We start from the raw sequence: 27,684 nt of genomic DNA, 5'->3' as shown, positions 1-27,684 counted from the left end.
AGGTTTTTACATCCATTCAGAACAGGGCTGGAGCACCCCTGGGGTAGCAGGTCTTTATACCCATTCAGAACAGGGCTGGAGCACCCCTGGGGTAGCAGGTTTTTACACTCATTCAGAACAGGGCTGGAGCACCCCTGGGGTAGCAGGTCTTTATACCCATTCAGAACAGGGCTGGAGCACCCCTGGGACAGCAGGTCTTTATACCCATTCAGAACAGGGCTGGAGCACCCCTGGGGTAGCAGGTCTTTATACCCATTCAGAACAGGGCTGGAGCACCCCTGGGGTAGCAAGTTTTTACACTCATTCAGAACAGGACTGGAGCACCCCTGGGACAGCAGGTCTTTATACCCATTCAGAACAGGGCTGGAGCACCCCTGGGACAGCAGGTCTTTATACCCATTCAGAACAGGGCTGGAGCACCCCTGGGGTAGCAGGTCTTCATACCCATTCAGAACAGGGCTGGAGGTCTTTACACTGCACAGCAGTCTTTACTTTTGAACAGCACATCTCAAATTATTCCCCGAGCCTCTGGCTTGCTGGAAGAGAGAATCTAAACGTTCCCATTCCAGCGCTGACACACAGCGGGAATGCATTTGACGGAACCCTAATCCTGTGGAATTGCAGTTCACACGTCTCCAACGGAATCAGCGATTGCGACACACCGAGAGCGGACTCTGCAGGGCAGACCCAAGTTTCCCATCCAGCTGTGAAAGGTTCCGTGCCCAAGAAGGAAGCCCTGGTACAGCATGTAAACGGGTTTCACACCAGCAATCTGGCACAGCGTCTCCAAGCAGGCTGGAGTTCTGCTGTTAATCAGCAGAGGTACATTAATGCTTCATTATACAGCAGTACAACTCGGCAGGCCTCGTCGCTTGGGAATGAGGACTTCCTCGTACACTTCATATATCGCTTAATAGCACAGTGGTGGAATTCCTAGTAAGGTCACCATGGAGATTCTAGAATGTTCTGCAAAGATCTGGACTGCTTGATATTGTACATACTCAAATACAAAAAAACCTAGAACCAGTAAAAAAAAAACAACAACAACATGATCAGGCATCCTGAATTACAAAGAGATTCAGGTTCAATCCTGTTGCCTTAGCTTGTATGAGACTTGCATTCACCACAATGTGCTGTTTCAGGCATTCCTGCCATACTAACTTTGTAACCTCCATTGTTTGGTTGTGTTTGGTTTGCTGCCTTGGAGGTAAACATTCCTGGAAATAGCCTCCTTCTTGCTGTCATTGCAAATAGTTCACATTCTCGCTCCCTTTGAAAAGGGTTCAAACCTGACATTCCAGGGATTACCCTGCATTTTAATGAGGGTCATGTTAAGGTACACCTAATTCTACTGAGCCCAGATATTCCGCAGTGTGCAGCATTTACCCAACATGCATTCCGCATTCCTGTGCCACGCCACAATGGAAAATCCCCATAAATAATAAAAAAAACCCAGCCAGTGCGAATAATGAATTGATCTCAGATTCATCAATGGCTATTGATGAAGCATTATTTTTATTGTTATTTTTATGCAATGTTTAAGCCTCATCTGATGTTATCAGTTTCACAGCCATACGACTTTCATAAACTTCATCCTTTAACTAGCCCAAGCTCACTGTCACAGCTGCTCTACACACGATCCTTTAACTAGCCCAAGCTCACTGTCACAGCTGCTCTACACACGATCCTTTAACTAGCCCAAGCTCACTGTCACAGCTGCTCTACACACGATCCTTTAACTAGCCCAAGCTCACTGTCACAGCTGCTCTACACACGATCCTTTAACTAGCCCAAGCTCACTGTCACAGCTGCTCTACACACGATCCTTTAACTAGCCCAAGCTCACTGTCACAGCTGCTCTACACACGATCCTTTAACTAGCCCAAGCTCACTGTCACAGCTGCTCTACACACGATCCTTTAACTAGCCCAAGCTCACTGTCACAGCTGCTCTACACACGATCCTTTAACTAGCCCAAGCTCACTGTCACAGCTGCTCTACACACGATCCTTTAACTAGCCCAAGCTCACTGTCACAGCTGCTCTACACACGATCCTTTAACTAGCCCAAGCTCACTGTCACAGCTGCTCTACACACGATCCTTTAACTAGCCCAAGCTCACTGTCACAGCTGCTCTACACACGATCCTTTAACTAGCCCAAGCTCACTGTCACAGCTGCTCTACACACGATCCTTTAACTAGCCCAAGCTCACTGTCACAGCTGCTCTACACACGATCCTTTAACTAGCCCAAGCTCACTGTCACAGCTGCTCTACACACGATCCTTTAACTAGCCCAAGCTCACTGTCACAGCTGCTCTACACACGATCCTTTAACTAGCCCAAGCTCACTGTCACAGCTGCTCTACACACGATCCTTTAACTAGCCCAAGCTCACTGTCACAGCTGCTCTACACACGATCCTTTAACTAGCCCAAGCTCACTGTCACAGCTGCTCTACACACGATCCTTTAACTAGCCCAAGCTCACTGTCACAGCTGCTCTACACACATGTACATGTGGCTGACTGATGGAAGAACATTGCCGATTCATGTTTTATTTGTTTTCATATCTCAAATCTTTTTTAAAAAAAATCTGCCTTTGACTTTAAATAAGGCCAAGCACAATCTAACGTTTAAAGCTAAGGTTTGCACTGTTGTGACTCAAGAAATTGATATTGGGTTTCTTGGTCTCCCATAGCTGTACTGTAGAACATAAGAAATTCTAGAATGAGGCCATTCAGCCCAACAATGCTCGCTCGCTTTGAGGCTTAACACTCAGGAAAGGAAAAGAAAAAAAAAAAGAAACCTCTGGGAATCCGTGGCTAAACGGGCCGCCCTTCCTCCAGGCAGCTGGCTAAAGGTCTTATTGTGGTCACAGAGAGGGTTATACAGTGCTGTCCATGACAGCATCCAGTCTATGCTTGAAGGATCCAATTGTAGCTGTTCAATTTGGGTACTGGTAAATCAATACAAAGTTAACATTTTCAAAATAGATAAACAAAGGTGGGACCTCACCACACATGTATGTTAAAATCATAGGGAAGTGCAAATGAAAAACAAATAGGTGACCTCTTCCCTGTGGGTCAGAATCACAGTCTTAGTGGGGCACTAGGAGAGGCTGGTCTCTGGATGAGACATCAAGCTGCCGAGGACCGCTCTACTGTACTGTACATTTAAGCCACTGTCATGTGTCCCTCTCCGGAAAAAAGCCGGCACTACAGTAACCGGCTAAACATTTGACACATTCTGAACATTTTTCAGTTTCCACGACCTTCTGGCTCTAACGTGATTAAGCTGCATTTTTATGAACACTAACAATGGACAGTCCATAAACTTCACAACAAAAAACAAAGGTAATCAGAAAGGGCCCGAGGACTCCCCCCAATCCACCCGGAGATTCTCATGTTCAGACTGGTCGGCTGCCGCTGCCATGGAAGAGGGATCAAAAGACACCAGCTGTGACTCCAAGCATGTCATATTAAAAACACCAGCTTATTAAGGCCTCATGTTGCCTAAACACTAATCGTGATGATCAGTTACTGTCGATCCAGGAGGGATTAATAAAGAAGTCCCTATTACAGTAATCCGCTCATTTCTCCCCACTTCATGTACCCACGCCAGATGGGAAAAAAAAACTAAATGTTGCAATTGCCATGGATTAGAAGTTAATGGAAAACAAAAGTTTAACTCAGCAATGCTGCTGTGAGCCACTTTATATTGTAAACCCCAATACCCCACTGACTACACCTGGAATTGAGGGGACTTTGGTTCTGCACAGTAGAGAGATCAGTAGTCATCCAGAAGCACAGACACTGCAGCCCACTGCTTTAGGAGTACTTTCTGATTCCAAAGACACCCCATGATCTCGACTGGATTTTTTTTTTCCCCCCCACTGTAAAAACGGCTTGACCTGTGTGTGAAATTCATACAGGGGCACACAATACACAGTGGCCTCTCATATTGTTAAATTTAAAAGAGCCGTTTAGAAGGCTTGCTGGTGCCTTCACTGATACAGACATTTAGAGGACAGCAATCGATTCTATCCCAGAGAGACTTGGATCAGAATGCCATATGGGACTGGAATACATGTTGACAAAAAGCAGTAGCTCAGAGAGCGAGAGAGAGAGCGAGAGCGAGAGCGAGAGAGAGAGATGTTCTTTCACGTCATGGATGATGAAGCCTGGTCTAGAGTGTTCTCTCACTGTCTAAAGATAATAAGACTGCGTATTTACCCCGTGTGCCCTACAGCAAATCGATTTCCAGTTCCTTAGCTTGTATTGCCCTTGGCACGGCTTCATGTTTTTCTTTACAAGCTCCAGCTTCCACAGGTTCCCTCACACTGGGCGGTACTCGGTCCCAGAGTTCACGCAGGTCAAGGTTAAGTGGCAGGGGAAACACATTTATTTTAATTTTTTTAAAAGAAAAAAGACAAAAACATGTAGGATCTGACAGCGCAGCGCTTTTCCCTCCACTGTAGACGAGAGCCAGGCAGAACCTGCAGACAGGACGCAAACAGACTGTGGAAATACTCTCTGAGCGATGTCATGACACAACCCATTATCTTCAGGCTAGCAGGACTCTTAAGGCTATGGAAAACAATGTTCTGCAGCACTAAATGAAACGAGTCTCCCGTGAGTACAGAGGTATTCTTTATTGAGATAAACTAAAAACATTTTAATGATCTAATCCCTGGAAGATCTTAATACACTTGTAAACTAGATTTTTCATGGAAGATTTGATTGATATATAGAATTGGAATTCTATTATAGAATTATATTTTGTTTAATTTTCTGCAAGTCGCTTTGGAAAAAGGCATCTACTAAATAATTAAATAAGAATAATAATTGGATTAATATGGAGAAAACCCAAGTACTTCCATCAGACTTCTAATGGTAGAACTTCTAATGGTAATAGTATTCTATTATTATTATTTATTTCTTAGCTGATAAGAATTGAATAATAATAATAGAATACTATAAAGTACACTGGTAACTACAGTCTTAAATAAAAAAAATAAAAACCCCAGAAAACTGGATTACAAATAATGTAGACTGCAAATATGTGTGGCACTGAAGAGATCTATTTCGCAAGCACAGCGTAGCCCAAGCAGTGACTGAGCATTGACCACAATGGATCTGAAGACTTTCCATAGCACATGATGCTCGTCATCATTAGTGTTGCTTTGCCAGCCAGACGGACACACACTGCTATTCTGCACAATTCCGACTCGCAACAGAACTCTGGTGTGATGCCAGTTCATTAGCATTGTGAGTTACCTCCCGAAGACAGACTGTCAGAGATAAGGAGTGGTTCTCTGGGACCTTCATCTGCTAACTGGACTGTGCTGTCACACAACCTCTCTCTCACTGGCACAGGGAGGGCTATGGGGCAATGACAATCCTTGTTCTTCATTAAAGACAAAATCTGTTTTGGGCAACATGCAATGGCAGCACATCCTTGTCGCCAAGTATTAATTATAATGTGTTGAAAACAATAAAACATTTAACTAACTGGGGTAAAACTGGTAATAATGAAAAGGGCTCAGCATACATTTCAAGATACATTTTTTAAATTAACATTTACTGTATGCCCTGTTTAAAAGACAGCCAAACAGTGTCTGAACAAACCAAGGACAGGGGTCTCCAAGATGGGGGGTTTACCTCCTTCAAATCACGAAAACGAAACTGCCCAGAGTACTATCAATTGAGCATGACATACGAACGTTCTGCAGGTATGTCGGGATACCAAAGTGGGGAACAGAATTTCCCTACAGCTCACAATATGCTCCTGGGGGAAAAAAAACTCAAAAAAAAACAGCTAAGCCTCCATATTTAACATTCTTAGGCCTTTATCTCATTCCAGCTACGAGCAAAAGATGGCGTTCAAGCGTGTTTAAAAATAAAATGGTTTATCCTTGGTGCTCACAACTAAAGCTACAGAAGTACAGGTATGGTATGACCTCATGGAAGCACTGTTACTGAAGTCCTTCTCGGAGTCAGCAGCCTACACCCCTTCCTCATGGAAGCACTGTTACTGAAGACCTTCTCAGAGTCAACAGCCTACACCCCTTCCTCATGGAAGCACTGTTACTGAAGACCTTCTCAGAGTCAACAGCCTACACCCCTTCCTCATGGAATCATGCATGCCTCTGACCCACAGTACAGTATCTGCAAAAACATTGGAGGAAGGACACACTTTACTGCAACTAACCACTGTTTTATTTGAAGGTGTTTTGCATAGATCTTTCATCAAACATACAGAACTTGAAATCAACAACAACTATCACATTTCTTCAGCACCTTTCATCACAAAGTTCCCAAAGCGCTTCACACACACACACACACACACCATTAAACCATGAATTATAGATTCAATCCCTGGCAGCAGACACACTTTCAGTTAGGTTAGTAAAACCTATCTGCAGGGTTGCAATCAATTGTTTTTTTTTGGTTGAAACCCTAATTTTATACATGAATACGAAAATATTTGTACCTCCAAATAATAGTTGATCTCTGGATATCACGGGATGGGATGGGATTTTTTTGACAGGACAGGGTGGGACAGGAATTAAAAAAATAAATAAAAGTTACAGGATGGGACGGGAAAAATTTGGACAGGACAGGATGGGACAGGACTGAAGTTTCATTCCTGTGTCACTCTCTAGTCTGCATCACACATTGCCGTTACATTGGATCTGTGGACCTGTAACAAAAATCAGAATTTCTAGAAGTAACGTGCCACTTTGTTGACCAGAAGTAGAATTTGATTGCAGAATGCTTTGTCTGCATTCCTACTGATGAAGCCCATACTGGGGAGAACACTGGCTTCTCAGTGCAAAACGTTCGACTCCTAGGATTTAAAGCAAGTCGTATGTGCTGATACTGACTGTGGTGCCAATGCTGTAGGTGCTGCCAGTTTCTTAACTTGAAACGGCACCTTGTTTAGCTCATACATTGCATTCTGTCTGCAGGAGATTATCTTTCCCAGGCAAGGAAAGCAAGTGTTACTAGAGGAAACATCTGCAGTGATTGAAAGATGTCGAACCACAGCCACACTTTTTAAAAGGTGACCTAGTGCTGGGAATGCCTATTCAGAAGTGTGCCTGGCTGAACCTGGATCTGAACCAGGGAAGATTCAGAGAGACTGCATTACAAGATGAAACTCAAGCTTGCCAGTGATTGAAAAGGTGAGCCAACAAGCACAGCAGTTGCAGACATTGCAGCCTTGAAATTGAAGAGACCAGCACTAAACATTGCTGCTGAGGATCAGATGCTTCTGGAAGAAGTGAGTGAGATGCTGAAGCCACTTCAGGAAGAAACCACCTCTTTCTGGGGCAAAGTATCCTACAGCATCTCTCATTGTGCCCACAGTGGTTGGAATTCGCAGAACACTTGGCAAAATTGAAGTAAAGTCTGAACCTGGATCGAAGATGAATGACTATCTTTTGAGTCAGATCTCAACATGGTTATCAAGCTTCGAGAATGACCTTCATTTTCAGAGGTCAACATTCCTGGATCCGTGGTTTAAAAGCCGTCCTTCAACAGTCAGCAAAAAGAAGCTACTATAAAAAGGTTTGTTTGTTGCATGTGAACCTCCTGAAAGGGATCCAGTTCCAGCCAAGAGAGCACATCCATGTGGCAGAAAGGGCATCTACCAGCTTTCTGACAGGAGCACAGAAGAGGATGATGATGACTTTGTAGGATCTGCATTAGACAATGAGTTGAAGGTGTGTGATGCAGCCGAGAAGAGAAAGCCTTTAGACTCAAGCACTCTGGATTACTGGAGGAATCACAAAGATTCCTTGCCTTTCTTAGCACAGTTGTCACATTGTTTCTTTTGTGTGCCTGCAACATCGGTGGAAAGTGAAAGACTGTTCTCCAAAGCAGGGGGTTTACTTCCTGACCAAAGAACAAGGCTAAGTTCCACAAATGTTGAACAAATAATATTTCTGAATTGAAAGTTATCTTTGAGCCCGGACTCAAAATGAATTAGACTTTGCAGGAATTTCCTTGGCATAACGCAAAATAAAAAAGGGGCAAAACTCAACAAAACCTGCTGAGCGCTTAGTTATTTTACTGAACTCTTAATTGAACTAATAGTTACTAATAATTTGCTAATCAAGGCTTTTATATTATTTTCAGCTCTTAAACAGTTTGAGATGCCAAGTTAGAACAAAAGTTTGAAACCTAAAAGTTGTTTTTAGTTAAAGGGACAAAAAAAAGGGTCAATGTCAATGATACTGTTGATTTTGTTGAATATTAGCCAAAAGATTTGTAAAAAAAATAAATATAAGAATAAAACCTTAAAACCAGATTCACACTTGTCTCTTTTACTGAGAAACACAAACAAACAACATTAACATCTTAAATAATATGATACTATGATAGTCACACATAGGTTTGTGTGGTTCCAGAGCCAGAGCCAAGTAAAAGCAGCCTGAGCTGGAGCACCAGTGTTGAGCTGGAGCAAGAGGTCTCTGTCAGCTCTGGAGCAAGAGGTCTCTGTCAGCTCTGGAGCAAGAGGTCTCTGTCAGCTCTGGAGCAAGAGGTCTCTCTCAGCTCTGGAGCAAGAGGTCTCTCTCAGCTCTGGAGCAAGAGGTCTCTCTCAGCTCTGGAGCAAGAGGTCTCTCTCAGCTCTGGAGCAAGAGGTCTCTCTCAGCTCTGGAGCAAGAGGTCTCTCTCAGCTCTGGAGCAAGAGGTCTCTGTCAGGAACATGAAATGGGCCTTTCACATTTCCTATGGAAGTTTATATAATTATATTTATAATCCAGGTCTGGCAATGGTACGTGAAACAAGCAACGTGATTGGTCGAGCCTTGGTCACATATTCTAAATCACTGCGCTGCCTCACAGAATTTAAAGTACCGGTACTCACCTTGTTTACAGATATACCAATTACCAGCAAAGAAAATCCCAAAAGTAGTAAGATGAACAATTAAAATGAACTGAAGATAGTAAAACAGAAAAAAATACAAACAAAAAAATAATAATAAATTGTTGTCTTTCAGGACTGGCTGAAACAAAAAAAACAAAATTGTCTCAACTGTGGAAAATGCACACCTTAAGAAAGCCTTTATAAAACACTAAGGGGTTTCTGTGGAAATGTAAGAAATTCCATGGAGAAGTGTATAACATTTCAAGATACATTCGTCTCCGAGCTGGAATAAACTGCTGTCTAAATTAAACAAAACGGGGGAATCGGTCAATATACAATCCTCCAGACTTCATCACTTCAAATAATGTCTTTGTACCGGTTTGTAAACGCTACAGAAAACAACACAATGACACACACAGAGATTATGGTATCTGTTCATCTCCTAATCTTGGGAATAAATACAGCATGTATTTAATCCCCATCTGGCACTCGCAGGATGCATCTCCCCGCCCCTTGCAGCAATGAGTCAGTGTAATACTGCACTCCATACAATCTCAACACAGCAGACTTGTAGGACACTGGCAGTGTATCACAGCAATGCATTCATGATGCAGCCTCACCTAATTCCATTACACAAAGTCCCTGAAGTGCTTTTCACTGTACATTACTCATTGCTGAAGTGCTCTTAGTTTTCTATGTTAATGGATCTTTCCTTAGAAGTGCCCTCCCCTCCACCCCTATTCAATCAAACAGAGGGTCCTCATCTCCCTCAAAGGAGAGAACTGCACTGAAGTAGAAAGAAACTTCTGGAATTCGATTAACTCTTCTCTTCTTGACAGAAGTACAATCCGGTTTCATTTAACAGTATATAAGGGAATCCTCTTTTACATCTCTCAATGACATATACAGTAAACTATAGCTATGCAGAAACAGAAATAGTGCCTAGACTGACAGAGGTACTGTACAGAAGGGTCTGTGTGAGTGATTACGGACTGTAGTATGCAATACACTGCTGTCTTATACAACAGTTCCAGTGACACTCCTTGGAATACAGCGTCTATGAACCTCACTTTCCGGAGCTCTTGTGTCAGCATGCATTGGGACTGTGCTGGGTTGCATTTTTGTGGCAAGCCTGGTAAAGATTGTGAGTCCGTGGGGCTACGTATGTCTTTCTAAAAGTTCACCACAACATTTTTGCAGTTCCCCCCCCATGCTTTTCCCCATTTTTATACTATGCATTATCCATAGTTTTTCATGTTTATTAATATGCTTCACCATACCTCACTGTTCTTTACAATGCTTGCCTATGCACTACCATGCTGTCACTGTGCTTTGTTACACTTTGCTGTCCTTTTACTATGGGAAACTTTTATAAGGGTTAGTTTACCATGGTTTGTTTTTTAGTAAGCTTTACCATACCTTAGCAGGACAGCAGTGTGGAGTAGTGGTTAGGGCTCTGGACTCTTGACCGGAGGGTCGTGGGTTCAATCCCAGGTGGGGGGACACTGCTGCTGTACCCTTGAGCAAGGTACTTTACCTAGATTGTTCCAGTAAAAACCCAACTGTATAAATGGGTAATTGTATGTAAAAATAATGTGATAATAATGTGATATCTTGTAAGTCACCCTGGATAAGGGCGTCTGCTAAGAAATAAATAATAATAATAATAATAATAATAATAATAATAATAATAATAATACCTTGCTATTTTTTAATGCTTGCCTATGCTTGACCATGCTGTCACTGTGCTTTATTACACTTTGATGTGCTTTTCTGGGGGGCTTTTCAAAATGTGAGGCTACTGTACCTACACCTGTGTCCAAACGCTTTGCATCACGCTATAGAATTAACTCATTTTGCTCCATAAAGTCAAATGAAACCTGCTGAATAATTTTACGTTAACATATTGAATTACATACCACTTTGTAGTTTTCCATATACTTAACAAGAAACTGTCAAAAATTGAAAAACGTGACATTTCAAAATCTAACATGAAATACTGTACTATTATTATGGCTTCTGGTAGACTTGCGATATCATTTTGTAGTTTCTTTCATTACATGATGTTAAATACAATATCTAAATTATGTTCATATAGCTGTGTTTTCTTTTAAAATGAATGTCTTAATCCTAGAATTCTATGTGATGCAAAACATTTGGCCACAGCTGTGCAGCACTGTGCCGAAGAGCATGGTGATTTGATGACTCTTCCTGAGGTGTATGAATCACTGCACAACCTGGCCTTGCGATATAGTTTCCTTAAAAAAACAGACTAATCAGCACTCTCTCATTCACTGAAAGACTGCCGAGATCAGGAGAACTCACACACTCTCGTCATCCAAGGGCACTTTCAGTTCTCCACAAAGCCACGCTTCTATCAGCTGAAAAATTACACAAAACAGCAGTTCATTTAGTTGTTCTGCTTTTAGTTTTCATTTCTATATTTAGATCACTTTGATCCGACAACAAGTGCACTACTGTGTGTAATTATAAACTGATCATTTAAACCAGTGCATTCTACACTGCAGCAGATATACAGATCATTCAAACCAGTGCATTCTACACTGCAGCAGATATACAGATCATTTAAACCAGTGCATTCTACACTGCAGCTCATATACTGATCATTCAAACCAGCGCATTCTACACTGCAGCAGATATACAGATCATTCAAACCAGTGCATTCTACACTGCAGCTCATATACTGATCATTCAAACCAGTGCATTCTACACTGCAGCAGATATACGGATCATTCAAACCAGTGCATTCTACACTGCAGCTCATATACTGATCATTCAAACCAGCGCATTCTACACTGCAGCAGATATACAGATCATTCAAACCAGTGCATTCTACACTGCAGCAGATATACGGATCATTCAAACCAGTGCATTCTACACTGCAGCAGATATACAGATCATTTAAACCAGTGCATTCTACACTGCAGCAGATATACGGATCATTTAAACCAGTGCATTCTACACTGCAGCAGATATACGGATCATTCAAACCAGCGCATTCTACACTGCAGCAGATATACAGATCATTCAAACCAGTGCATTCTACACTGCAGCTCATATACGGATCATTTAAACCAGTGCATTCTACACTGCAGCAGATATACAGATCATTTAAACCAGTGCATTCTACACTGCAGCTCATATACTGATCATTCAAACCAGCGCATTCTACACTGCAGCAGATATACAGATCATTCAAACCAGTGCATTCTACACTGCAGCAGATATACGGATCATTCAAACCAGTGCATTCTACACTGCAGCAGATATACGGATCATTCAAACCAGTGCATTCTACACTGCAGCTCATATACTGATCATTCAAACCAGCGCATTCTACACTGCAGCAGATATACAGATCATTCAAACCAGTGCATTCTACACTGCAGCAGATATACGGATCATTCAAACCAGTGCATTCTACACTGCAGCAGATATACAGATCATTTAAACCAGTGCATTCTACACTGCAGCAGATATACGGATCATTTAAACCAGTGCATTCTACACTGCAGCAGATATACAGATCATTCAAACCAGTGCATTCTACACTGCAGCTCATATACGGATCATTTAAACCAGTGCATTCTACACTGCAGCAGATATACGGATCATTCAAACCAGCGCATTCTACACTGCAGCAGATATACAGATCATTTAAACCAGTGCATTCTACACTGCAGCAGATATACGGATCATTCAAACCAGCGCATTCTACACTGCAGCAGATATACAGATCATTTAAACCAGTGCATTCTACACTGCAGCTCATATACTGATCATTCAAACCAGTGCATTCTACACTGCAGCAGATATACTGATCATTCAAACCAGTGCATTCTACACTGCAGCTCATATACTGATCATTCAAACCAGTGCATTCTACACTGCAGCTCATATACTGATCATTCAAACCAGCGCATTCTACACTGCAGCAGATATACGGATCATTCAAACCAGCACATTCTACACTGCAGCAGATATACTGATCATTTAAACCAGTGCATTCTACACTGCAGCAGATATACTGATCATTTAAACCAGTGCATTCTACACTGCAGCAGATATACTGATCATTTAAACCAGTGCATTCTACACTGCAGCAGATATACGGATCATTTAAACCAGTGCATTCCCCTACACTGCAGCAAAGAAAGTTTCAATGTATTATGTAACCAATACTATCCACTAATAATAATAATAATAATAACTAAAACTGCCAGGCAGTTTTATGGCTTCCAGGCTCAGTACCAGTTGTACATTTTGGCAAGCTGTAGCATTGCAGCACAAGTGTCAGCAACAGATCAGTTTTATGGAGCAGTTTCAATTCAAAATACTGCATTAGTTCATTCTCATGATGCTTTATAATTTTAAACACCATAGTAACCATGACGCTATCTACATTGGTGCGTGATGCTCCCACCGCCGCTCGCTTTAAATCAACTCTCAAGACACACCTGTTCTCTCTTGCTTTCCATGCTCTTTAAGCCTGATATCTGCTATTAGCTGCTGTGTTGCTGCTACTATATCATGTATTATGCATTTTTCACTGCATTGTATTATGCATTGTTTTTTACTGTATATCATGTATTATGCACTTTTCTGTATTTAAAGTATTATGGAATTTCTTGTTGTTACTGCATCTTGTAAAGCACTTTGTGATGGTGGTCCACTATGAAAGGCGCTATATAAAATAAAGACTAATTGATTGACATTGATTATAAGTTAATTTTACATTTAACCTTAAGGAGAGGTCAAAGGTTGCAAGCAAGGTCATTTTTGAACAGAGAACATATAGTTTCCTATATGTGTTCCATAGTAGCTGTTAACCTATCTGCACTTTGTAAGGAGTTATAAGCTAGTTTTACATTTGACCAAAGACTTTGAAAGGCTTTTAAAGAAATGCGTCAAGTGGCCATATTGGTTTACGCCCAAACACCATTTTTGAAAAAGTCAAATTGTATTGACACAGGGATGATGCTTGTCAACTTTGGAGTTAATCAAATAAACCATTTTTTCAACTGAAGCTGTTTTAAATTTAAGAAGAAAATGTAGGTCTGGCGGCCATCTTGTTTTAGATCAATCAGTCCCCAAGGAGAAGATTTTGAAAAGTTTTTCCAAAAAATGCGTCAGGCCACCATCTTGGTTGACGCACTTTTTTTTGCATCTGAACTATAATCCCTACAGGATGATACCTGCCAAGTTACATGTTGATAGGTTACATCGCGTGCACTTCAAAGTTTTGGGAAGAAAAATGACAATAATAATAAATATATAAATATATCAATAAATAAATAAATAAAATTAAATTAAATTAAAAACTCAAATCTTCACAATAACAATAGGCTTCCCAAGCCAGCTTGGAAGCCTAATAATACTCGTCTGATACCAGGAGGAACAAAGGCAGACAAAGCCCAAGTCATTTTCAATAAGACCAGACCTTAAAAACAGCTACAGCATATGACTACTATATAAAAGCCTAAATACATGTCCCCTGTATGTATTCAATACAGATATAAAAGTTCAGTGAGAAATTATTTGTGACTGATGAATCCTGTGTGCCCCCCCCCACGCCCTGACACCTTTATATCCCAAAAGCAGGAGCCGACAGCAACATACCTATTTGCAACAGAACCGGTGTGACGAGGGCCGTCTCCATGGCATAGCAGAACTCCCGTCCGAACATCACTGCCCCGTGCATGACCCAGCGGCGCATAGGGATCCTGTCTATGGAGGCCTCGCTCCCCGCATCCTCCCCGCTCTCGCTCTCCCTGCCCTCGCCCTGCTTCTTCTTGAGCTGAGCCACCGGCAGACCCTCCACTTGCATCGTATCCGAGTCAGCATTCTGGGGAGCCATGGTCGTCAGGAGTACAAAATATAGAGCTTCTTCCAATACAATATTTATAGAGAATATTTATAAATAATACAGATATAGATAGATATATATATATTTATATATTTTATATATGTATAACTCTGGGATAAATTAAGAAGTTGTCTTATTTTTTCTCTCTCGATTGCATGTCGTTCCTTTCTTAGTTTTTTTTAATAACCTCCACGTTCTTTTCTTCTGTTTTTGGAGGTCTTCTCTTTTAAACCTGGATGTATTCCTTCCTCAGGGATTCAACAGACATTCAAAGGTCTGCGGTAGAAGAACACCAGCAGGTCTTTGGTAAGCAAGAAGTTGTGAAAAAATATGGCTTTGCCATGCGATTTTACTGTCTACTACAATTCAAAATCCATATCAATTGCCATTCAGTTAATACAAGTTTCATGATTGCTATGGAGCAAGTGCTGAAAAGGATGGGCTGGCAGCACAGAGACGGGAAGGCGACACAAGTGGGAGCTCCTCTGTTAATCCCCATCGAGCGGCCGATTATTCTGCAGAGCCCCGGACCGGACCAGCGGAGACAGAGGGAGGGGAGAAGAAGAAAAGAGAAGGTGGTTAGTGATGAAAAAACAACTCCGCTCGTCAGACCTGGGGGCAATTACAATAACAATGAGTTCCAATTAAACTGCAGTAATTTCAATTATAATTACAATTACACAAAAAAGTAACATTAATAGCTCCACACAGATTAACATGTTTACTAGCAATAATCACAGGTGTACAGTAGCAATAATCACAGGAATACCTGTATTCAAACAAACGGGGTCACCAAAAGTGGTTGAAAATACAATAATGATGACTGAATGACAAAAACACACAATTGAACAATATTGTATGTGCTGCTGTGTCAAGGTTATATTACAATGACAGGAATCAGGGACTCTGAATCCCGGGGTGTTTTTAAATCTCACACTTAAAAACTTATTTGTTTAAACTGGCTTTTTTTATTATTTAATGTTTTGGTATTTTTCTTGTTTATTTTTGTTTTGTGTTCTTATGTACAGAGCTTTGTGATGACCTGTCATGAAAGGTGCTTTATAAAACTAAGATTATTATTATTATTATTATTATTATTATTATTATTATTATTATAATTGCAAGAATTCTGAATTGCACATTTACAATTATACATAGACAGGTCTGTCGCTTCAATAGATACTACAGTTAAAGTTCATTATAGTCTACAGCACTAAATTAGATGGAATACAATAGAAGTAAACTATGGTGTTGGGTCACTGCTGTAGAATACAACTGTATTTTGTTGTTTGTATCTGGGTTTGTGCACATGAGGTACAATGACACAGTCAGTCAGGTTTCCCCTCACACCTCAGCCCTGACCAAACGTCTCCTGCTCCACTGGACTGTGGAGACTCATAATTCCAATCCTTTTTTAAAACAATTCCTTCGATCATTGTCTGCTTCTCAGCAGCAAATCAACCAGACACCTCCATCACACTGCTGGTAAAAATCAGAGATGCCTGGTTAGCAAGGCATTAGTCTTGCAGTGAGAGGTTATGTTGATCAGCGTACAGCAACACACTGTCAGCGGCATTGAAATAGCATAAAAAACCTTGCAGCCTTTACATAACTTGACTTCTAAGCTATGTGCTAAAAACTCTTCAAGAAACATTATTTAAATGGAATGCGGCTGCAGGTCTACAGATGTAGTGCCTCATATCTCAGGCTTGTCTCATATACAGTATAATATGCCTTCACAATTCAATGACGCGCTTGACATTATGTTACCACATAACAACATAAGAAAGTTTACAAATGAGAGGAGGCCATTCAGCCCATCTTGCTCGTTTGGTTGTTAGTAGCTCATTGATCCCAGAATCTCATCAAGCAGCTTCTTGAAGGATCACAGGGTGTCAGCTTCAACAACATTACAGGGGAGTTGGTCCCAGACCCTCACAATTCTGTGTAAAAGGGCAGCAGTGTGGAGTAGTGGTTAGGGCTCTGGACTCTTGACCGGAGGGTCGTTGGTTCAATCCCCGGTGGGGACACTGCTGCTGTACCCTTGAGCAAGGTACTTTACCTAGATTGCTCCAGTAAAAACCCAACTGTATAAATGGGTAATTGTATGTAAAAAATAATGTGATATCTGTATAATGAGAAATAATGTGTATAATGTGATATCTTGCAACAATTGTAAGTCGCCCTGGATAAGGGTGTCTGCTAATAAATAAATAATAATAAAATAATAATCCTCAAAAAAATCAAGCAAGTTAGTTGGACACAATCTCCCTTTCCTAAAACCATGCTGACTGTCTCCTAGTATACTGTTACCATATAGGTAATTTTCCATTTTGGATCTTATTATAGTTTCCATAAGTTTACATATAATAGAAGTCAGGCTTATTGGTCTGTAGTTACCTGGTTCGGTTTTGTCTCCCTTTTTGTGGACCGGTATTACGTTTGCTATTTTCCAGTCTGTCGGTACAACCCCTGAGTCAAGAGACTGTTGCATGTTCTTGGTTAGCGGTTTGTAAATAACTTCTTTCATTTCTCTGAGTACTATTGGGAGGATCTCATCCAGCCCAGGAGATTTGTTTATTTTAAGAGCTCCTAGTCCCTTTAACACTTCTGCCTCTGTTATGCTAAAGTTATTTAAAATTGGATAGGAACAGGTCGACATGTGGGGCATGTTGTCCGTGTCCTCCTTTGTAAAAACCTGTGAAAAGTAATCATTTCATATATTTGCTATTTTTTTCTCTTCATCTATGATTTTGCCATTTGTATCTCTTAGACATTTTTGCCTCCTCTTTGAATGTTCTCTTCTTGTTATAATATTGGAAACTTTTTGGAATTGGTTCTAGCCCCCTTAGCAATGCTCATTTCTATCTCTCTCTTGGCCTTTCTAACTTCCTTTTTGGTTTCCAACATGGTTTCCAGACAGTCATATTGGATGAGGGGACAAAGGTCAAACACTACAGTGTGTTTTATATAGTATATACACTACAGTAAGTATGTTTTATAGTTGGTATACATACTTCCTCTCCCTATCATTTATTTTTGTCTTTTAACAAAACGGTCCATCATTAAAATGACACATTTCCCGGTCATGCTCCTTCGTGGGATCATTTCTTGGTACACAACGGAGACGCAGCACATAACCTCTAAAGTAAATGTAAATAGTCAAGCAGAGAGTGATGCTGTTTATTTTAGATAAACAAATCCTGACTAGGGTTTTCATTAGCAGTAAGCCCATACAATATTATAAAACTACAGTAATAAAGAGACAGCTGTTCACCCCTGGGCACTGGCACAGGGATGAACAAACAAGCAAACAAATAGGCAATCCCTGTTTAAAATCAATGGTCAAATCTAAACCAGTATACAATACTGTGATACTCATGTGTTTTGCTTAGGGTTGTGCAAAACTCTGTCCTGGCACATTGTCAGCATTTCAACAACCCATTACTTGTCAACAGTGTGCCTTCCAACACTCATTGTTCATTTACTCATGGATATTAACACGAGTCACTGAAAAGAAAAGAAACCACTAGAGATTTAGTGTCTTCGATAGAAGAGAGACATTGTGATTAAGCAGAAACTCCGGACTAAAACAGAGACAGATACTGTGTCTGTTGTCAGCAGCAGGTACAGCAACAGCCAACAAATCAGCAAGAGAAGGCAGCCACTTAAAGAAATAGCATCAGCAGGCTTTGTAAAAAAAACACGTTCAGGCGGAAAAACGGCTGCAGCTACATTAATGAGTTGAACTTGAAAGTCATCGAGCTGCTAATAGCAATAGTCCCCCCTGTGTGTGTTTACTCCTGTATTAGAAAGCGTGGGTTTGGGAAGCATGCTGACTGGACAGGCTTAATGTATGCACCAGAGGAGGGACAGCCCACTGCTCATCTGACTGTAAACAGGCTCTGAAAATCTCTCATCCCATTTCCAATGCAGTTACCACAGACTCATGCCTTTACATCGTAGAGGAGCTGCAAGAAACAAATCTGTAGCCGAGAAAAGCAGCTACTTATGTGCCAGGGGTGCAGGCTTGCTTAAAAACAGAAGGACCCCAAACTCCTGATACTTTAGTCTTTCTGCACATTCATGATTACATGTTTGTTATTGCGCTGGGCTCGTAACGTCATCTCTCCAGACGCCTGTGCAGGAAAAAACATTTGACCTGCTGTCCCACAGGGTGGCATCCAAAATAAACAGAAGGTAACAGCAACTGAAGCTGGGGTCCACCGCTAAAGTTCAAGATCAATAATAAAGGAACTTCAAGTAGTTGATTCTGTCTTCCATCAAACAGTAGAGGCTTTGTGCCACGTACTGCTTGTACAAGCTACACACCATACCATGTACCTTGAAATACGTTGTTGTCTGGTCAGGGTGATTAACAGCACACTGCATTGTCTGGTCAGGGTGATTAACAGCACACTGCATTGTCTGGTCAGGGTGATTAACAGCACACTGCATTGTCTGGTCAGGGTGATTAACAGCACACTGCATTGTCTGGTCAGGGTGATTAACAGCACACTGCATTGTCTGGTCAGGGTGATTAACAGCACACTGCATTGTCTGGTCAGGGTGATTAACAGCACACTGCATTGTCTGGTCAGGGTGATTAACAGCACACTGCATTGTCTGGTCAGGGTGATTAACAGCACACTGCATTGTCTGGACAGGGTGATTAACAGCACACTGCATTGTCTGGACATTCCCCGGAGGCTTCTTCTTCCTCAATTATTATTATTATTATTTATTTCTTAGCAGACGCCCTTATCCAGGGCGACTTACAATTGTTAAGACATCACATTATACATTATTTCACATACAATTACCCATTTATACAGTTGGGTTTTTACTGGAGCAATCTAGGTAAAGTACCTTGCTCAAGGGTACAACAGCAGTGTCCCCCACCTGAGATTGAATCCACGACCCTCTCCGGTCAAGAGTCCAGAGCCCTAACCACTACTCCACACTATGCCCTATTATACAAATACTTATGGTCAACTCTATCAAATGCTTTCTCTTGTTCCAAAAAAATAAGACCTGCCGTGAAACCGAAAAGTCTGGAGGCGTCTAAAAGATTTCGTACAAAGAAAATATTATCAAAAATTGACCCGTTGGACACACAATATGGTTGTTCTGGCCGCACAACAGTATTCAGTACAGTACCTAAGCAGATTGTCAAGGCTTTAGACAGTATTTTATAGCCCGAACACAAGAGACTTACTTTCACATACAATTACCCATTTATACAGTTGGGTTTTTACTGGAGAAATCTAGGTAAAGTACCTTGCTCAAGGGTACAACAGCAGTGTCCCCCCACCAGGGATTGAACCCACAACCCTCCGGTCAAGAGTCCAGAGCCCTAACCACTACTCCACACTGCTGCCCAATTACACTAGTACTGCACAATCAAAACGGAATTACCCTGCAACCAACTACCAAGAACCTAATCTAGTTCACACAATTTCAAAATAGACTGTTGAGCCTGAAGGAAGTGTCATAAAATCACAACCAATTTGACTTGCAGACTTGACTAAACCATTCACTTGCACTGATGACTTTAATCAAATTCAGTGGGCCACATTCATAAAGAATACAAGATTTATTGTCATCTTGAGTAGCAGAAAGCAAATTCTTATTTCAGTAAAGTGCAGTGCTGGGGGGAGGGGAGCACTTAAATAAGGGAAATACTGTTACTGCTTAGTAAAGCTTAAAGTCCTACTGCACTAGTTTAAACACTGCATGTACTGAAACAGTATACAGGCTCTGTACTGAAGAATCCCCCCCCAGCCCCCAGACCCCAGCCTCCCTTTATCTGAAAACGCACCTTCAGATCTCCTGTCAGGCAGCCCTTGCTTTCTCCCGGGATCCTCACCCACACACAGTCACAGGGGCTCCTTCTAAGCTCCTGTGAGGCAGCCCTTGCTTTCTCCCGGGATCCTCACCCACACACAGTCACAGGGGCTCCTTCTAAGCTCCTGTGAGGCAGCCCTTGCTTCCCCCTGGTATTCTCACCCACACGCAGTCACAGGGGCTCCTGCTAAGCATCACATTGCAATCCAAACACTTCACCTGAAAAGCAGAAATTCTGTTTCTTGTTGAAAATCCCATGACACGGCTGAAGTGCGTCCTAAGCATTTTTCTGCGATCGTCTGTGGTAAGAGGGAAATGCCGTGCATTGCATTAAAAGGTCAAGTACAGTCTCAATGCACCGTGTTACAGAGTGCAGAAGACGAGGATCTTGTTCTGCAAACTCCGCTCTGGGTTGGGTTTCAGTGCCGTATCTACATGCCTGCGGAGTGCCAGTGTCAAGGATTCCTATAAAGCAAGCTTTAAAATCCAAAACAAAAGCTAAATCCACAACATAAAACCCAGAGAGCTCTTTTGCAGCACTGCAATAGTGTTTCTGCCAAGACCCTACGATGAACTGCTTGCATAACGACCAGCAGTCTAAAAATGTATGGATTACATGTTTAAGGGGAGTGAACCCAGCACAGGCAGACGTGTTCAGTGAGTGCAGCTGCACCCATCTCTAGTGTGAAGCCAGCACAGGCACCCGTGTTCAGCGAGTGCAGCTGCACCCATCTCCAGTGTGAACCCACCACAGGCACCCGTGTTCAGCGAGTGCAGCTGCACCCATCTCCAGTGTGAACCCACCACAGGCACCCATGTTCAGCAAGTGCAGCTGCACCCATCTCCAGTGTGAACCCACCACAGGCACCCGTGTTCAGCGAGTGCAGCTGCACCCATCTCCAGTGTGAAGCCAGCACAGGCACCCGTGTTCAGTGAGTGCAGCTGCACCCATCTCCAGCAGTCTCAATTTTGTTTTGATTAGTTTTTTTATATCCTTGTTTCTCTGCCAAAAAAAAACCTACTACAGTATATTACTGCAGTACATCCGATATATACAAATCATTGGATCGATTGCTTGATTGATTGATTGATTGATTGACTGACAGTGATTGATTGGGTTACTAGCTTTCTTTTGTATAACAGGAGCACAGCAGGAGACACCTTTGGGGATCCAGCATGGGAACAACTGGTTTGCAGTCAGAACTAATCACCACCCAGGGGTAGAGCTGGTTCCAGGAAATGTAATGCACTGCATCAAGTGCTTTGCTTTCATGGGAACGATGGGAGAAAGAATGACCTGGCAACAGGCAGATAGGAAATCAAACATTGAAACACGGGCAATGATGAGGCTATACATTCTATAGTGCTGAACATGTTTTGAGATTTATAACATATATATTAGAGGTCGGCATGGGTACCTGAAAACCTGGGTAAAAGCCATGGTCTCTGGGTAAAAGCGAGGGTCTCTGGCCGGCGTAATAAAAAGACAACGTTAAAACAAGCTTTGCATGAAGCCTTTTCTTAACTGACAGGATATCAAAGTATTACAGAAAACAATAACACACAGCGACACCAAGTACACCTCAATAATAAGAGCTGCGGCAACTATTCTCAGGAACTAAATCGCAAACAAACAGGGCTCTACAGTGCGACTAATTTGGTCGCATATGCGACAAATTTGCTTGTGCGAACCTAAGTTTTAATTTAGGTGCACGTATGCTGCTAGATTATTTTTTTTTTTTAGCTGAAAAAGAACAAAACATAAAATTTTTTTAAAAATAAACACTCACAGATCTAAACTCTCATTAGCTCAATCGTAATGTATTCTGGGAATGTAGTTTATTGGTGTCCACTGCCCACTGTTAATCACACATTAAAAACTACAAATCCCATACCCCGCCAATTTCAACTGCATTTCTGCTGCCAACGATACCACTAGCAGCATTTCCGCTGCCTGAATTGCCCCGGCTGGAGGAGTCAGCCTTGGCGCCGTCAGCACTTCTGCTCACAGCCTTGCCAGTGGCTGCATTTCCACTGCCAGTGGTGCAGCGGGAGGAGGGATTGCCCTGGCTGAAGGGGTCAGCCTTGGCGCTGTCAGCACTTCTGGCTACTGGCAACATTGCCGTCCATGGACCCCTTGTTGCCTCAGTTCCTGGCCCGGTTCTGGATTTTCTAACCGTGAACATCATGAACACCTTCTTCCAGAAGAAACCCACCAGGAAACGGACATGGAAAGGACCCAACGGAGTGAAGAATGAAATTGACTACATACTCACCAACAATAAGCACACCGTACAAGATGTCTCAGTACTAAACAATACAGAGGAAGTGACCACAGACTTGTAAGATGCAAAATACACCTAAACACAACACTGGAGAGCGAAACTCGTGATGACAAAATCCAACACAATCAACGTAGAAATGCTCCGGAAGCAAAGCCTGGTGTTTCAACTGGAACTGAAGAATAGATTCAGTGCTCTTAAATATCTGCAAAAAGATGGAACAATTGAGGTGAACAAAATCTATGAGGAAGTGACACAAGTAATTGCAGAAACAGCAAAAAAAAATAAAAAATCACTGGAACACAGAGTACAAAATGCGACCAGAAGATCACGCAAGAGACAAAAGACCTCATGAAGAAAAGAAGGGAAATGAAGCAGCTCTTAAGTCAAAGACTGAATACATAATCGTCGGGGGGGGAAAAACAGATTTTAGCAATCAAACAAGAGGATGAGACTGTCATCAAGAACCGTAAATTGATTTTGAAGAGAGTCGAAGACTTTTACAAAAAATGATATCCAGATGAAAAGAGCAACGTAGCAGATGAAGACGAGACGGAAAAAACACAACCTGAGGAAGAAGATCGAGACGTTCTACCGGATGAAGTGAAGCATGCTATCAAACATATGAAGACAGGAAAGGCACCCGGAGAAGACGGCATAACATAAGAAAGTTTACAAACGAGAGGAGGCCATTCAGCCCATCTTGCTCGTTTGGTTGTTAGTAGCTTATTGATCCCAGAATCTCATCAAGTAGCTTCTTGAAGGATCCCAGGGTGTCCGCTTCAACAACATTACTGGGGAGTTGGACTCTCAATTCTCTGTGTAAAAAAGTGCCTCCTAGTTTCTGTTCTGAATGCCCCTTTATCTAATCTCCATTTGTGACCCCTGGTCCTTGTTTCTTTTTTCAGGTCAAAGTCGTCCCCTGGGTCGACATTGTCTATACCTTTTAGGATTTTGAATGTTTGAATCAGATCGCCACGTAGTCTTCTTTGTTCAAGACTGAATAGATTCAATTATTTTAGCCTGTCTGCATATGCCATGCCTTTTAAACCAGGAATAATTCTAATCGCTATCGCTTGCCTTGTGTGGCAACCTTTTGTTTTTAGTTTTGTGGATTAGAAAAAAAAAACGAAATACATACCATTATCACCAACAACAGGCAAGCACACCCTGCAAACACACACACACACACACACACACAGATGCACACAGCTCAACAAAACTGCACCGTGGATAGTGACCAGCAACACTGAGCTCAGACGTCTAATAATCCAGCCTTTCGATTCACAAGGGAACGGATCCAAAACGATCGCTATGAGAGACCGTGCCATCACCCAGCCAAACAGAGGACTAGAATGAGAAGCATGACATTGAAAAATGAAGAATGCAAAACAAACAAGCACCCCAGATGCAATGCATGTGGACTTGTGCCTGGAATTGAATCTTCCGAGATGAATGTGTGTGCATTAACCCTTGCTATTCACATCCATCCTCCAAAGGGGATGTTCTGCATATCATTGCTTGCAGCATCCCCTGCTGGGTGAGGTGGGTGGTGCAATATCCATGGGTCCCTCCGTATTTAATGGAATCCTTTTCTGGGTCAGTATAAAGAAAGACAGAAACCTACTTTTAGGTCTCCGACATCTTCCTTAGCAGCCCTGACAAGGGACCAGCAAGCTATGAAACTGGAAGGCTCTCATACCAGGCTTTATATTTAGCAGAGGCTTGCGCTCCGAATCCCGTGGCATCGGACCTCTCTGCTCTCCTGTTACTCTGGGCACCAGAGAAGAGAGAAAGCCAGACGTATCCTACTGTAACCTACTTTACCAGTGGTGTATGGAAGTGTATCCGATTACCTGAGCAGCTAAATAAAAACACAACCCTAAATCTGGCATGAACAGTGTTTGTTTGTGGGCATTCCAGGGCCAGATGAATGCAGACAGACATCCCTAATATGCAAACTCTCAACACTGATGTGTTTGTATGATTCATACTGAATACAATATAATTACCTAATCACAGGCGTCAGTATAAATAAAAAAGTACATTGCCACAAACAGTTGGTGCCAATGTCCAAGCATTTAATAAAGAACTTTTAATAAAACCTGACAAATGGTTCCCAAGATATACCCTTCAATATATAAGCTAATTAGGTGTTGCTGAACAGGACGCATTCACAGCACAAACGTGGATGTGCCCACATGCCTATGCAACCTTTATTTATTTATATATATATATATATTAGCTCAAAGAGCCAGCTGCCCAACGTTTCGATATGTTGTACATATCTCTCTCAAGGGAGCCTGTATTTGAATCAAAACATTGGAGGTATTTATAGGTTTTTGACGGCATGACAACTATTTGTTATTGTTTACATTCAAATCCATGATTTATTCTTACATGATGTAATGGTGTTCTATATATTGTGACATCATTTTTACTTCTATCTTTGAATCTGTATTAATTCTAATTAACACTACTTTATATAAACTTATATGATTATTATATCATGCAATGCTGGCTCTGAGGATCAGTCTAGATTTGGCCTCCCCAGCGCATCAGCATGCACAACTTTTGAATGAATTTTGTTTATTTATTTAAATGTTATATATTTATTGAAGTTAATTAGTTCATTCTTTTCTGTTGAGTCCCGCTGGCATAATCGTGTTCAGTCTATTTATCCATTTACTTTTATATATATATATAACAGATGGTTAAATATTTTAAACATATTTTAGAGAACCCAGTGAGTGAAGTGTCTGTAAAGTTAATCAGGTTCTGAAATGTAATACGAGAATTCCTAAGTGTTGAAAACTGAAAGATAATGCCTACAGTCAGGTGCTGGAGGGGGTTCTTTACTGGATGTAAAGATCATTTAAAGCTGCAAGCAGTTCTGTGCTTTAGGAGCCTCATGGAGACACACCCACAAAACCACGTGGTGCAGAAGTATTTTGATTTTAAATGGTATAGTATCAAAGAAATAAAAAAACGCCAAGCAATGCAAGTGAAAAGCAAGGTTACTTAGAGAGACTTGCAGCTTTGATATGCTGCAATCCTGGGGCGATCACGAGGATGGTCTAGCTCAGCGAGTCAGCAGGACTGCCAGTACTGCATCAGCAATAAATACAGCATGCAATTAAAATAAATACAGAAGAATGAACAAGCAAGAGAAACAAGATGGCTTACTGTATGTCTATTCACAGTTGTACAGTCTATTGGTATTAGTTTGTATGTATTACTTTTAGTGGCATATTTATTAAAACATACCCTTATTGGACTGTAATATAAATTACATGTTATGCTGGTTTACGTCCATTTCCACCAAGCTGAAATGAAACGCTCATTAAACTACCATTCTTTAATATGGTCAGGTTTTATAATGTCAATTCCAAATCAGGTGGAGCAGTGTTAAAGCTTGCTTCTCTATGGGCTGAACCCGGAGTTGTATGGCTATCCCCTTCACGAAAAGATACACACAACTACAATAGCTCTCAATGCTCTTGTGGCAGCTACGCTCAAAACTGACCGCTGTATCGTGCCGACAAGATAAAAGCTAACAATGGATAAACACACAGGTTATATATAGGCGGCTACGATGACAGTCAGCATAATCAAATCATACGGGGCAGCAGTGTGGAGTGGTGGTTAGGTCTCTAGACCCTTGACTGGAGGGTCATGGGTTCAATCCCAGGTGGGGGGACACTGCTGCTGTACCCTTGAGCAAGGTACTTTACCTAGATTGCTCCAGTAAAAACCCAACTGTATAAATGGGTAATTGTATGTAAAAATAATGTGATATCTGTATAATGTGATATCTTGTAACAATTGTAAGTCACCCTGGATAAGGGTGTCTGCTAAGAAATAAATAATAATACAGAAAATGGAAACCTACTGTACATGTCAAAATGAACAACTTAAAATAGAATCTAAAAATAACTGTTGGGTTTTGGTTGGTTAATTTAGCCTACGGGTTTCCAAATATTGAGAGGCACCAGTGTGTTTTTTTTTTTGCAGGGCAAACAGAAACAGGACCTGTACAAAGCCCTCCTCTCTCTTCTCTGGTGGTGTTTTGGCAGTCTTGCTAACAGAGTTTCCTTCGATTACTCCTCTTGGCACCACAACTCAGTTGGGGAATTGATTTTGTGCAGGGCAAGCCTGAGCCACCCATCTGGGTCATTCCAAAAATCACCCCAAAAAAGTTTTGATTTGAACCCTACCGTCTCCGATTTAAACCAAACTTGGTTTAGGGTTGTTCAAGCTCCAATTATGAGTAAATGAATAACACATCAGAGGAACATGGAAAAAAAGCACTGCTGCCCTGGACCGATACTAATACAGACATGCAACTGTACAGAACACTGCTGCCCTGGACCAATACCAATATATACATGCAATTGTAGTGCAGCAGAACTCTGCTGATCTTGCTGAAGACACTACCTGTTAAGTTAAGGTTATTTGCCACTTTTTGTTTAAACTTACTCATAATCTTTACACAGGATTTTACTCCAGCATCTGTAATGGACTGTCAACAAATGTGATATTTTCTGTTGGGTTTTAGGCTGGGTTACTGTATTTAGGCTATTTTAACCACAGTCCTTCTCATTATTATTCCTGGGGTTTCCAGTGCAATAATCCTGCATGCTCCTAAAACAGCTACACTGTGTACGAATGGCTTTCAAAATAAAGGGATTGCATTCCAGTACATTGGACCTACTCCAGCTGTCTGTAAGCGGGACAACAGGATGCAGCTATGGGCTTTAAAAGCGAGTTAATCCAAGTCAATGCCTTCCAGC

The 27,684-nt window shown here is 41.6% G+C and overlaps 1 protein-coding gene across 3 annotated transcripts in view; it reads right to left on the bottom strand.

The window, feature by feature from the left end:
• Positions 1-27,684, bottom strand: part of LOC117399345 (solute carrier family 45 member 4-like) — a 72,431-nt gene that overhangs the window by 28,106 nt on the left and 16,641 nt on the right. For 2 of the 3 annotated variants that reach the window (XM_059021261.1, XM_059021263.1), the window contains exon 2: positions 14,516-15,277. In XM_059021261.1, coding sequence (XP_058877244.1) covers positions 14,516-14,753 — 238 coding nt within the window. In that variant the 5' untranslated portion in view covers positions 14,754-15,277. Of the gene's footprint in view, positions 1-14,515; positions 15,278-20,583; positions 20,829-27,684 lie in introns of all 3 variants that reach the window. The other variant, XM_059021262.1, reaches the window with a different exon arrangement.

Source organism: Acipenser ruthenus, chromosome 4 (genome assembly GCF_902713425.1).
Source record: "Acipenser ruthenus chromosome 4, fAciRut3.2 maternal haplotype, whole genome shotgun sequence".
NCBI lineage: Eukaryota > Metazoa > Chordata > Actinopteri > Acipenseriformes > Acipenseridae > Acipenser > Acipenser ruthenus.
Note: the sequence above shows the minus strand (reverse complement) of the source record. Positions and strands in the feature narration are given on the sequence as shown.